This window comes from Empidonax traillii, unplaced genomic scaffold, assembly GCF_003031625.1.
Source record: "Empidonax traillii isolate 1590-97213 ecotype Southwest subspecies unplaced genomic scaffold, ASM303162v1 scaffold648:size464035, whole genome shotgun sequence".
NCBI lineage: Eukaryota > Metazoa > Chordata > Aves > Passeriformes > Tyrannidae > Empidonax > Empidonax traillii.
The window spans coordinates 29156-43847 of record NW_020955841.1 but is presented as its reverse complement, the minus strand read 5'-3'; the positions used below and the strand labels follow the sequence as shown (position 1 = coordinate 43847).

The 14692-nt window shown below is 39.5% G+C and overlaps 1 protein-coding gene across 1 annotated transcript; it reads right to left on the bottom strand.

Moving 5' to 3' along the window:
* Nucleotides 1-5655: 5655 nt before the first annotated feature.
* Nucleotides 5656-12064, bottom strand: DPY30 (dpy-30 histone methyltransferase complex regulatory subunit). Its single transcript, XM_027899167.1, has 5 exons — nt 11929-12064; nt 11385-11458; nt 11253-11300; nt 9239-9381; nt 5656-5948 (listed from the first exon to the last, which is right to left on the bottom strand). Exons 2-5 carry the CDS (start codon nt 11418-11420, stop codon nt 5876-5878), a joined length of 300 nt encoding a protein of 99 aa, XP_027754968.1. The 5' UTR covers nt 11421-11458; nt 11929-12064; the 3' UTR covers nt 5656-5875.
* Nucleotides 12065-14692: the final 2628 nt, after the last annotated feature.

Genomic DNA, 14692 nt, shown 5'->3' with positions numbered 1-14692 from the left:
TGGGTCCAGGAGTAGGATTTTGATGATCCTTGTGGGTCCCTTCCAACTCAGGATATTCTGTGAGTTAGATAGAAGATGGCAGTGCTGGGCTTCCTGGTGCTCAGGACATGGAGGTATGGAATGGTTCAAGTGACAGACTGAGAAAGTGGGCTGACCTGTCAGTGCAATACTGTGAATCAAGGGTTAAGCTGGGAGATACTCCTGCTTTGTCTGTAGTTCTTCCAAGCACTGTTTGTATGGGGAACAGTAACAGGAGCACTTATCTGTTCAGAGCTGGTATCTCTATCATTTTTCTCTGATGTGCAGGGCAGAGCTGACACAATGCATGGACAGTCCCCCAAGTCTGCATAACCTTGAAGCAGAGATCACTGCTACATGTGTGTGTTTGTTTGCAGTTTGTTCCTTACCTGGAAGAAAAGCATGAAGGCAAAGGGTGGCAAGAGTGACTTGCCAGTTAGTGTGTCCTTAGCATGCAGGGTTTTCCTCAAGTAACTCCCTGTGCCCAGCTTGGATGACACGTTTTCACCTGGTCCAGCTTTCAAGGTCTATTCTCTCTTGGTTTCTGCTCTCCTTGTCCTCTTGCATGTGGTTTATTTTGCATTCTTTCCTGTCATGCTTTTCACAATGCCTGCTTCCTGTCCTCTCCCTTCTCAGGAAGCTGTTCACTGTTACCTTAGGTTTTTCTCTTTGCAAACTGTCATTTTGCATCTAAGGAACCTGCTGTTCCAAGCAGTCCTTCCTTCTACTACTAAAAACAGATACCCACCCCCCCAAACTTCATTGTCCTTACCAGAGAAATATCTCCACTTCCTATATAATGTAATAGCACCTGAGATAATATCGGTGGGTAATTATTCATCCTGTAAATACTTCTTAACCACCCAGCAGCCTTTTACAAATCTGGGCTCCTCTCAGAAAACAAGTCTGTTACAAAGTTTGCTTTGCATAATTGCAAAGCAAACTTTGAGAAGAGAGCTAAAAGCATACTGGGAATAGGAATATGACACATTCCTAGTCACTGTTGCACTAGCACTGATGTAAACTGCCCCATAATTAGTCATGGCACATTTACATTTGAAGCCCTCACTTAAAACTGTATTTGAATGAGGAACATGAGCAGAAACGGTGCTGATCATCTTTTCATCATGGTAAAATGACTGTTTCTGTAACAGCTGGCATTCTGTACTTCTGTGATCTAGGCTATGTAGTCACCCTTAAAATGAATCCTGGCTATGAAATAGAATAGGGAACACAAGCTAAGGCTTGGCTAAGAATAATTTGTTATGTAATTAGTACAATGATAAGAATATATCAAAACCTGTACTCTCTCAAGCATGGCAGGCATAGGGATTCTTCTCATGTTTCCTTTCCAACATACTGGTTTCAACTGCTTGTATCTTTCAGAATTTTTCACATTTTTCATTTGTTTGAAAGCAGCTGTTTTATTTCTAGGAAGTCTGTTGGGGAGAGAGAAGAATCAGACTGCATTTACAATGGTGACAGCACTTCAGAAAATAAAATCGATAGCTCAAAGACATGTACTGATTTTGGAGAAAGTCCTTGATAAATTGGAGATGCAAAAAAAAAAAAAAAAAAAAAAAAAAAAAGAAGCAGCTTTGGCAAGTCAAACTGTATTTTTAGGTGGTAATAGGCTTCAGAATATGAGGATGTAGAATCCTTTGATCAGAATTGCTTTTAGTGGGAAATCCTTTCTTCTGTCACTGTTCCCTTCAAGGTAAAATATAATGTTCTCGGTAGAAGCAGTTAAAAAGGCAGACTTCAAAATACTCCATATGACTCATATATAATCCTTTCACAGTTACTGAATAGTAACTTCTGGATATTGGAGATCTAAAATAGTCACCTTGCATGGTGTGCCGTGGTGTAAACCAGGTATTCCATTTTATTTTCTGCTCAATTTTACTGCTATTTAGAGCATCTGCTGACTCACCTAGGGCACTATGGAGAAAAAAAAAAAAATTGTTCAAAAAACAAGAGATAATGGCTTTCAGCTACTTAGCAGTGGCCTGTCATACATCTGAAGTTGCCATTTTCAAATATTTCTTTAAGCTTTTTCTCTACATCTATTTGTACTTCCAAGTTAAATACATTTATTTTGAAGCCTTCAGAACTGTGGACAAATAGTACTTCTTTCTTTCTGGATTAAATTGGGATAGCAAGCATCTGTCAAGTCTCTTCACAGAATTTTCATTGGTTTCTAGTGGGGAACGTTTGAAAGAAGTAAATGCTTTGAAAATTTGGACTTCATCTTTTGTAACTGAGAACTGGATTATTCAGGTATGGTCTGGTTATTCAGATAGTAACTTAATACTTGTTCCTGTTACAGAGTAGTCTCTGTGCAGCAGATCCCAGCTGGTGAAGCCAGTTTAACAAGTAAAGGAAAATGGTTGCACTTTTCTCATTGATTTGTCATACCTTTGCAGGAATCACTAAGATTTAATTCTTAGGACTGCTGCTAGTAACATTTAAACTTATTTTCTCAGAGAAGGCTGCCCAGAGAAGCTGCTGTAGTAAAATCTTCCAATGTCATCCCCTTGTGAACATGGCTCTTTCATTCTCTTGAATTAAATCTCTAGACTGGATGGGAAAGCAACAGCAGATGACATGATGTACTAGTGATGCCAGCAGTTGAGTAGATGGCATGCTGCTGGCAGGGACAGCTCACCTTAGGACTGGTACCAGTGCTTTGGGATTCTAGGTTGACGCAAGAGTTGTGTAGAAAAACAGAGTATTTCAAATTTTGTGCAGCTGCTTGACAGGTGTTACTGTAAGGTGAGAAGTGTGATTTCTCTGTATTCTGAATTGAGGTATGATTAGTATTATAAGTTAGTTTAAGAATTTAGACAACTCAATTCCAATTAAAAGTTGATAAATTTATTAAGCAAGCGATAATAAAGCAAACAGCGCTGGGTGGTCTGGGGGGCAAGTGCCCCGCCTGAGACACACACACATTGTTTGAAAACCAGGCTTTTTGTACCCTTTCGATATCAGTTGTTAAATATTCATTCATTGTCCGTTTGTTGCCTTAAAAGGTAATTTTCCTGCTTTGGAGGTGGGTGTTACCTTTTTGGCTAGTTGTTACTTATCTCCCCTGGGCTCGTACAGGGGGGTCTTGCATCATCCCCACACTGCAAGGCATGGAGGGCCTCTCTCTGTATCCACATGGCACAGAGAAATATATTTTTATTTATAATTTGTTCCCTGTTCCTGGCCGCAGAAGATTCCCTGGTGTTAGGTCCAGACAGGACCCTTTACCTTACAGACTCCATGGTACGCCTAGAAGTTAGTAAATATACAGAAATAGTTCTTTTGTTAATACCCCCTTTTTATTTTAATTTGCTTGGAATAAAACCGGTGCCTTTACTTATCACAATTAGAAAATTGCTCTGTTGAGGGAGGATTAATATTAGAACTGCTGCTTTTTGTACAGCCTTGCCCAAATTCTCAACATTGAAACTGGGGAGCAGCATAAATTCCCCCTACTTTTAAAAATTGTCTTGCCAAGGTGTTACTTGTGAAATCTTGGAATGCCACTTTAGCAACAAAAATAGCAGTACCAAGTCTTTACGGTGTCTCCTTGTCTTCACTTAAATGTTATTACTCATTCCAGAAAGTCAAAACACTGTTGTTAAAATCCTTTCAGTATCTTTTAAAGTGTCAAGGTTTGATGGAGACTGTGTTCACCACAATGCAATAGAATTAGTAATCTCATTCCACAATTTTGGTACATTTTCCAAAATAAAGCTTTTTAGGCTCGATTTTGGGTTTGCAGACTTCTTTCAGCTTTTACTTGTTCCCCAATTTTACTGCTCCCAGACTGCACTAATTCAGTGTTTCCCTGTTACCATACTAATATATATGTAAAATAGTGAGAGCCTTCCTATTGGGAGTAATGGCAAGACCTCCGTTCCCTGCAAGTTTGTAGACTATTGAAAAGTTAATTTTTTCCCTCTGAAGAATTTATCTTCTGGCCACTCTTACATCCATGTATCTACACTATTAAAGAAGAAAAGCTGTGTTAAAAAAAAAAAATCTTCAGATTACCATAGGAAAGTCAACTACATGTCAGAGAAGTAAGGAAAATAATTCTTACTATACTCCAAATACAGTGTGTATCTTTAAACTGTTACAGGAACAAGTCAAATGAGAGACCCAAGTCTCTCTTGTGTGAATTTATGCCTAATTACCAAAAAATATGCAGCCTTTCATAGCACATGGAGAGAAACCAATCCTTGCAGCAAGAATTTAATTTAAAGGTTTTAACTGCTCGCTATATTAAAGCAATTACCTAAGAAACACTGAATGGCAATGGTAAGATGGCAATATTAAAAATATTTTAATAAAAATTTAGGATTTTGATTAATTCAGCTACTCTTGGAGGCCAAGTTTTGCCATTTCTGTCACTGTCAAAAAAAATTATGTTTATTCTCCCAGTCTCTGAAAAACAGGGCTATGCATAATCTGGATTCCAGGATCCAGTATCCAGTGCTAGTGAACATTAGTTATGGTCCTTGTCAAAAGTGTCAAAAAACAAAAATCATAAAATCATAGAATAGATTGGGTTGGAAAAGACCTCCAAGATCTGGGAATTCAGAGGGCTGTGTACCAATTGCCAGTAACTTAATGAGTCAGTTTAGAGTCATAATATTCCTATTTTCAGAGCTTTTATACTATTATTTGACAAAATAGTGGTTTTTGTCTTAATTCTTTTTCTTCTGATCCTGTCTTCTGCTGCAACTTTTTATATTGTACAGTAAGGTTTGTGGCCTTTAGCTCTACTGAGATTATAGGAAAAATAAAGAAAGGGTCAGAAAAAAAGGTTAAGAAAACATTTGGGAAGACCAAATGAAAACAAGACACTTTAGTAAACCCAAGGCGATAAAAAAATCAGATTACTTGGTATTTTACTGCTTAGATTAGGATTATCCCAGACATCAGAAAAAGATGTCCAGATTCCTCACCCAGAGGGTGGTTGGTTCCTGGAACAGGCTCCCCAGGGAAGTGGTCACAGCACCAAGCCTGTGAGAATTCAAGGAGCATCTGGATGATACTCTAAATCATATGATTTATATTTAGGTGGTCCAGTGAGCAGGAGAGAGTTGGACTTGATGATCCTTATGGGTCCATCCCAACTTGATGATTCCATCTTTAACAGAGAAAAATCACCCCGGCTGGGAGTAGCAGCACAGAGAACTGAACTGCAGAACCTTTATAAGTTACTTCAAACTTTATTCTGTGTTTCAGCTAAATCCAGCACCCCAATCAGAGGAGATCAGTGACAAGTGTTGAACAGCACATTTCACTAATGTAAGTATGTGAAATGCTGGCCACTGTCTGTAGGTGATCTATTCAGCTGCGGGATCTAATTGTCTGTTTTAACTAAACCCATTTCCTGGTCTTTTGAAGTACGTTCTCTCCTCTCTACTTAATCAATGCTTCCTCAAAAGAAATTTTAATTGTTCTTCATTTGTTTGCTTTCTGTTTAGGCATGTTGCATGTGGCAGGATGCTATCTAAAAATCCAATACAGTTATATACATTATCATCCATGTGATTCCCATAATAAATTGTTCCCCTTTGTTCCATGCTTTCAGTGACATAGCCCCATGGAATTATTCAGACTTTCCTCCAGCAGTGTAGTTTCAGTACTTTATTTTGAAAGTCTCCTAATACCTAGTTTAAAACAAGACAACAAATTAAATGTAAAGTGTTCTTTATTAAATAACTCAAAAGGTACAGCAAATTGTGCAGTTAAGAAAGACGACGACATGGCCAAAGGATTTTTACAGCAGGAAACAAACAGCGGTGAATGAGCATTTCAGTCTAGCAGCCAAACTGTCCTCATTTTTATGGAGCTAATTTCGGTCTTCAAATTGTGACTTGTTTTTTAAAAGATATGCTGCTAGAAATTCAATGGGATTGGGCGGTCTGTAAAGAAAAAAAAGTAAATCAAAAGCAATTATTTTTTGTTATATGAAATTAGGTAGGTAGCTGAAGAACTGATCGCCATCTCTTAAAAGCAACGTAACTCCTCCCAAACACTTACCAGCATTGATTTAGGGATGGCTGACTACCTAGAGTGACTCTGAATTTCCAGTTTATGTCCAATGAGAAAGTTTTTAAAAAAGGGCCTTAGTCTCTGTTGTTTCAATGTCACTAAATTGCTACAGTTACATCCCTAAAACTAGGGTATAGTCTGTAAGTATAAATACCGTATGTACATGATTAGACGTGACATGCATTTGCCTATTTCTTTAACTCATTCTATATAAAGTAAAACTGAATCTGTCAGTGCTTTTTTTCTTCATTTTCTTCAACTGGTTATTGTGTAGCTTTATGCATTAAAGTTGTTCTCATTGTTTCTGGCAACCAAAATGAACACAACAAAACTTCAAGTTTGAGAAGTGCTGTAACTTGCAAGGAGTCAATAATAAACAGTTCTGATCACTGGCCTTAGTCTGTGGTGTGTTTTTTTTTTTGGTGTGGTTTTTTTTTGTTGTTGTTTTGTTGGGTTTTTTTCTTCTTTTAAAAAGCTCCTCCAGTTACAGTGCATGAATCATGCTAATCAGGATTTTGTCCACAGAATGACAAACTCAATTATTCCACATTTGGTCAGACAAAAGTTTTGGCAGTGAACAAATATGCCTATAAAGAAGCATAAGAAATGGAAGAAATGTAGAGAGATATTTTTCTGGACAATCCTTTTGGTTCCCAAGCATGTACCAATTTCTGAGCTACAACCCTTAAGAGTCCTGGGTGGATTCCTTTACAGTTTTGACCTCTTGAGCACAAATAAAGACCTTAATGTCCTCAACCTAAGGCAAAAAAAATTACATAGCTTAATTATGTGACCTGAGAAGGATCAGCTCCTTTTATTCATTATAAATTTGCTACCTCTTTCACTTAATTCCACTATTGTATCAGAAGAGGTAAAAGTCTCTTTTCTAGATATTATCTATTCAGTCACTTTGTAGACAGACGTATTTCTTCTGACCACCTTGTCACTCTTCTTATTTTTTCACATTCTACTAGAATACAGGAGAGTTGGAATTACACATAATATTAAAAATACAAGAACATTGTAAATTTAAATAATGATATTATGCTTGTTCTTTACCCCTTCAATTTCTTAAGTTGTTTTTACTCCTTCAGTTTCTAAGTCCTACCATTCAGAAATTATTTTTTATTAGAGCAATGCATTGGCATATACATGTAACAGGTAAAAAGATATTTTTTCCTACTGGTAATTGTCAACTCAGCATCTAACATTTTGTCACTAGCATTTGTCACTACCCTCCTAGGTCTAAAACTTTCTGTTTATTTGGATTCAATCTTTTGCTTTTTGCCATAGTTTCAATTTTTCATAGCAGTCTTGAGAGTTTTATGACATTCCTGTGCAATTACAATTGATCAACTTAAAAAAACCCCCAAAACTAAAAGAAACCAAAACACCCATACCTAGCCTGTAAAACTCAGTGTCATTAACAAATGTTGTCAGCCTCTTCTTCAAACTGATACAAATTATACTTTCTGTGATTCTAATGTTGATCTTTTTTCACCATGAAAATTCACTATATAGTTCTACCCTTTATTTTGTCCATTCAGTTCTCCATCCGTATAAAGACTTTTCCTTTAATCCCACAGCAACTAAGTCTCTTTAAAAGCTTTCAGTGAACAGCTGTATGAGAAACTTTTTGGAAATTTTTAAAAAAGACTGTATCATCTGCATTTTTCTTTACATGTGTTTGGTGACTCCTTCAATAAACTCTAAGACAATTACAACACCTGACAAAAACTTGTGTTGACTCCTTCCAAATATGTAGTTGATCCATCTGGCTCACTATCCTGCATAATTTCTACTGAATTCCAGGCATAGCCATCAGATGGACTGGACTGGGCTGTTCCCTGAATATTTTTATATTCCTCAGAAAAAGAACTTGGCATCCACTAGTTACTTTCCACTTTGATTTTAATCAGATTATACAGCAGAGCTGATAGCTCAGCTCTCTCACTCCCAAGGGGTTACTATGCTCCACTGAACAGCCAATTTGACCTGCCAGTTTGATACTGTTATATTTTATACCTATACATTCCCCAACCTCTCCTATCAATGGTCCAGTTTCACTCATGTGATGAGTCCTCATTAAAAAAGCTTCTTCCATAGCAAAGATTTAAATAAATTAAAAAAAAAATAAAAAAGATGAAGGAAAAAGTTAGCCTGTAACACAAGTATCCAGAGTGTTAAGTGTGGGGTATGAATCTCACAGGTGTTTTACACTGAGTGTGCAGCAGAACTCTCACAGATGTCGGCCGAAGATCTGCACCCTGCTCAGGTGTACACACACGGTGGACCTTCCTAGGTGCTTGATTTTGCCTAATTAGCTGTCTGTACCCTGCAGTTCAAATTCACAACTCCTTCTGAAGTTAAGACACTGCTGATGGTTGTTCTGACTGTAGGTGCCATGATGCCATTATAGTCATTCATACCAGCTTTTAATTTTGTTATTTCAGTGAAACTGAGTGATGGTTACATGCAGTACTACTTGCCACTAGCGAGGATACACGAAAAAGGCTCGAAATTAATTTGGCTAAGACAAACAGCTGTTTACTGTTACTGAAGGATACCCTTCTACATTGACTGGTAAGAGATTTGGGGCACCTTGACAGCACAATCTTCACTCAGAGGATTAAACTATCAGTTTGATTCTTACTGTGTTGACAGTGCAGGGTCAGCCTGACTTTTCAGAAAGCCTTTTAATCTGCAACAATGATGCATGTCAGGCCTGATTTGTCCTGCTTGCAGAACTCTTTATAATTTCACACTACAAAAATCTTCAGAACTAGAACAACTTCTTGCCTTACTTTTATAAGGTGCATTATCTGATAAAACTAGTAACAAAAACAACCCCATTTTTCCCTCCAAAACTTTCGCAGTAGCACACCTCATTGTGAGATCATGAATTAAATAAATAACTCTTATCATGCCATAAGCACCTAATAAGCATGATAGCATGATAAACACCTCAGTGGGGAACACATCCTGCACAGTCAATCACAGTAATATGTAGGTTCATAAACCTGTTGTAATGACGTTCTTATGACTACCAGAACAATGTGTGGTGCGCAACTACCAGAACCACGTGCCTGAAAGGTGATGTGCTGCCCAAGTTTGAGACCTACGTTTTGCCAAGAACAGAAGGGACACTGAAGCATCTTACCTCTCTTTTGCAAGAACAGCAAGTCCCTGTAGCAAGATAGGTACAACTGTCTGATCCAAGTAGGCACGTGTGGGTAATGACTGAAGATCAACCTTCTGCTTTGATGTTTTCTCTGCATTTAGTTTCTCATTTTCTACTATCCTCTGAAATATAAAAGTGAATCCACACTGATAACAGCAGCCACGTCTACTTTGGAAGTACAAAATACCCATCTCTACGCAATTCACTAGCAATAACTTCTTTACATCTTTTAAGAAAATTTAAGTGTGTATTTTTCCTTGAACAAAAACCTAATCCAGAGGAGCCTTCTGTTAAATTCTTACATCTTAGGGAAACAATGTTAGCAAGTAGACAGTTTTCCAGAAGATATCCAATCTGTATAATTATTATTTCTGCTTTTGCATTCACAGATTTGAATTCTACACCACTAAGAAAGGAATCACTACTAACAAGAGCAGTCTCAATTACATGGTTCCTGTATGCATGTGCTTCTAATACAAAATGCTAAAAGCATAAGAAACTCAGGTGAAGTCTGACAAAGGGGACTCTGCTAAAGTTGAATACTTTGAGACCATGCTCTATTAAAGTACTGATGGACACATTAAAGAAAATGCTTCCATGTGCTTTTTGGTCAGAAATCATCTTTCTTACACCATTAAAGTGTAGTTAAAAAATTATACCCTATCACTGCCAGTAAACCAAATGTATTCAACGCAAGATACATAAATCTACCGACACAGGACCATTGTATCAAACGTGTTACAGTTCTGTGGTGGAAGCTGAGGCACACAGACAAGTAGTTATCAGGGGGATGAATCACAAAAGATGTTTAAGAATAGTTTCTGCAAAAGCTGAGCACAGAGCAGGACCTTCTAATAGAGAGAGACTGAAGGCTTTTCTTTAATAAGGAATAGTAAATAAATGCCATAGAGGTAGGACGGGACTGTCCCGCTCTACTCTGTGCTGGTGCAGCCTCACCTGGAATACTGTGTGCAGCTTTGGGCACCACAATATAGGAAGAATATAAAGCTATTAGAGATCATCCAAAAAAGAGCTACTAAGATGGTGAAGAGTCTAGAGCAGAAAACATATGAGGAACAGCTTGGAGGAGGAGGAGCATACAAGGAGGTCAGTTGGTCTGTTCAGCCTGGAGGAGACTGAGGGGAGACCTCACTGCAGTCTACAACTTCCTCACATGGCAGAGCAGAGGGGCAGATGCCAATGTCCTCTCTGGTGAATGGCATGAAGCTGTGACAGGGGAGGGTTAGACTGGATTTTAGGAAAAGCCTTTTCATCCAGCAGTTGGCTGAGAAATAGATCAGGCTCCCCAGGGAAGTGGTCACAGCCTCAAACCTGACAAAGTCCAAGAAGTGTTTTGACAATGCCCTCTGGTGATTCTTGGGGCTGTCCTGTGCAGGATCAGGAGCTGAACTTTGATGACTCTTGTGGGTTTCTTGCACCTCAGAATACCCTGCGATTTTATTACTCTAACCCACAGTGTTACCAACAGCAAGAGAATGGACTGCATCTACTCCTTCTCACCGTAAGTAATTAAAGACAGCTTGGATTATTCTGATACAATATTTCTATTGACAAGAACATGAAAAGAATCTTTCCCTTTGATACTTCCACAGAAATACCATCAACTCCTTCCATTTCCCTCCCTGTAATAAAAATCCAGATGGCTTTTTCTGTGGCATAATAGATAATACAGTTGTATATATATCATAGATAGTGACAGAATAGATAATGATCATAGGATACTTTAAAAAAACCCACCATCTCATTAAAAGGTGCATTATTTACTTCAGAACCATTTAGTACAAGGGAAGCAATACAACAGAAAATATATTCATAGCCATTTATGCAAGCGACAGGTATCTGTTGGCTTGATTTCCAGCTAACTTTCTTGGGAACATTACATTTGCTGAAGTTAAACTCAAGACTCAACATTTTTTCCCTTGATCAGGAATGTGACTTCTACTGTACTTTACAACGACAACAGCTTTGTTACCTCTACATTTTCAGTGAGACCGTATTCGGAATGCGGGTTTTCTGGAACCTGTAAAATAACAGATGGTCAGCAAAGAGAAAATGCTCCTTTTATTCACGTAGCATTATGCACATAAAATATTTCTTGCAATACCTGCGGCTGCCCCTCCATAATCTGTTCTCCCTCCATGATTTGAAAACTGGAAGTTGCTGGACGTGCAGGAAAATCTTGGAAAGCAATAAAAACACCGGTCAGCAGGCTGAGAGGAAGCCCAGTGTGAGTTAAGCGATACTGCATCATTTGGTTACTAATGGTTACTAAGGCACAATTACTAGAGAGAGCACAGGGAGCTCCTCTGAGCTCCCCCCGCGCCAAACTTGATTTTCCCACGCGCAGAACCGGGAAGTGCCTTAAGGTTAGGGGCAGATCCCCTGAAGAGAGCGGTACCGGGGTTAGGAAATACAGCATTCATCTCCGCGGGAAGCCAGAGACACTCCTTACCCTCTCTCCCTCCCTCCCTCCGTCCGTCCGTCCATCCATCCGTCCGTCCCACCCCGCCCGCCACAGCGCCGCGAGACCCCCGGTGGGCAGGGCGGGGCTGGGGCCCCGCCGCACCCCAGGCCACGTGCGGCCGCCGCCGCCGGCCATGCCCCAGGCGCCCCGCGAGGGAGAGGCGGCCCTGCCGCTCGGCTCTCACCGGCAGTCGGTCCGGGACTCTGGGATCGGCGGGACTCACTCCGGGATCGGCGGGACGGCAGGAGCGGCTCCGCAGCAACCGCGGCCGCCGTCGCGAGCTGTTTTGACGTCACTGAAGCGGCCGCGCCGCCGCCTCCCCCCGGCGCACTGCGCGTGCGCGGGGCGGGAGCTCGGCAAGGGCGCTCGTTCCCAGGTGTCCTGTCGGGAATGGAGCAGCTGGATGTGGCGGCTCCGAACACACCGTTGAGAAGCGCTGGCGCTTGGGGGCTTTGTGCTGCAGAAACGTGCTCATCGTCAACGCGGTCTGATGTCTGAGGGTCTCCCTGTGGTGGTCACGAAAAATAGCTTTGCTGAAGCTGATGTGGAACTGAGAGTGGGGATTTGTTAGTGAATAACCTTCCAGAGCTGTGTAGAATGCGATTTGCACAACGGTGACTGCTGGCCGTTAATTTTCTCTCTGTTAACAAAAACGCAGCTTTGTCCAGGTATCGGCTTTAACCATCCCGTCCCGACTGGAAGCTGTCGGGAACTGGAAGAATCTGTTGCTTCTGTAGTTGTTGCGCTGTTACAAATTGTACCGGTGTTTGAACATCTGAGCCTGATTTCTTTGTTTTACTAGGAATTAAATTTGAAGAACAGCTTCTTTACATTGAGGCTGACAGAACTCTGAAACAGGCTGCCCAGTAAGGTCGTGGAGTCTCTCTCTCTGGAGACATTCCAAACCCACCTGGACGCATTGCTGTATCACTTGCTCTAGATGACACTGCCTTGGCAGGGGCATTGGACTAGATGATCTCCAGAAGCTCCCTCAAACCCTGACAGTTCTGTGATACTGTGAATTCTTTGTCTCGTAGCATGGTTTGTGCTAGAGGATTAAAAAGGCCTTAAGAATCTTTTTAATTTTGACTTGATGAAGTAGTTACATTCCTGTAGGTTAGCTGATGTTGAGGAGGCGAGGTGAAAACACAGAAGGCAAAACACTTTTTTTTCTAAAACTTAAAACAGGAATACAAACAAGTTCTTAATGTGAAGATGTGAAGAGATATAAGCTTTTCAGTTCATTTTGAGGCTCTCTCCTAATTTTCCAAGAGGTTCTAGCAGTGACATTTTTGAGAATTGCATTTAGAATATTTGAAAAATCCTTGTACCCCTAGCCCTGTTTCCACATTTCTACATTCTCTGTTATATTCAGTTTTTGTGGCGATACCCTGTTGAGAGTGAGAAAAGGTTTCCTACCTTGACCTTTTGTGCAATGGTAAGTTATGGTGTCAGATTAGTTGCATCTTTCTGATTCCTGTGACTGTAGTGCTAGTCTGCTCTAATTTTAAAACCTTTAGCTGAGATACCAGGTTGAGGACTCATGAAATACAGGAAGTACAGTCTTCAGAGCAAAGTCCAGTCAGGTGAACGAGCTGATCCAACAGTTGCCCACTCCAGAAAATGAGGTTTCACTTCTTCCACCCCTTGCCAATGTCCATGTCCTTGCTGAGGTCAGCAGAAAGCCATCCCATGGTCTGATGAGGTTTAAGGTTTGTTTCTTTGTTTTTTTGTTTTGTTTTTCAAACTAGCATTAATCTTATGCCAGATTATTAATTAGAATAGCTCACAGACAAGACCAAAGAATGTTAGAACCAGTTTAATGTAGGAGGGTAGGGAGATTCAACTTGCAGATCACTCAGATATTTAATAGCCACACTAGTGAACTGATTCTCTAGGTTTTCTCACAGCTCCTGACTGGTGTCCGCTTCTGAAGCTGTGTTTTTGGTTTAACTTGTTGTTATTCCCCTAACAGGTGCACTCCTTTATTGCCATGATACAGTCACATGATTTATAAAGGTGTCATTCTAATTTTTTTTTTAAGTAAAAATAACTGAATAGATTGGCCAGTCAGGATTGATTGAGGTACATTGTCTTCTATTGTCATTCAATCTATCCTTGTCAATAAACTTATTTCTTCACTAGCTTTTCGATTTTAATCAGGAGTGACATGACACTTTAGATAGTAATGAGATTAAAAAGACAGTAGTTCAGTAATCTGTTGTCAGATTATTATTTCAGTTATTTCACTTCACATTTTTGAATGCTACTTAGTATTAACCCTGCTTGAAGCTTCTGGAATTTCTTTGATATTCCAAAATTTGTTAAACCTTTATATCGGGAAACAAGATTTTTTTTTTTTTTAAGGATAGTTCAGTATACTGAAAAAAAAAAAAGATACTGAACTTTGTTCAGTCATGAGTGGACTGGAAAATGTTTCAATACTATTTTCATAATAGAAGTACATCATCCTTCTTACCAAGTCCAGGAGAAAAATACCTGATGTACATTACTACATTTTCCAGTTTGATAAAATTCTGTGTTTTGTACAGTAAGAAAATAAATACTCAGTTCTGTCATTAAAACAAACCACTCAGTCATTTAAGAAAATCAATAATCAATACACATTACCACGGGAACTAAAGTAACTATACAAGGCATAAGCAAACAAGAAAAAAACAGTTGTTTTATAGTCATTTTGGAAAAATAAATAATCATAATAAAGCGTGGCAGACAGTAGTGATTTCAGTTTGGCATGTCCTTTTAATTAACACACAGCACCAACTGCAATTTCTTGCTATAAACTGGGAAAACTTGCTTGTGCACTGAATTAATTAATGCTTGTGCACTGAATTATGTGTCTACTGTTTGGGATCTCTGGGCTACTGTGTGCAGTTCAGAGGTGTAGGAGAGACATGATCTGTCATAATTAACATCAAGAGCTCAGT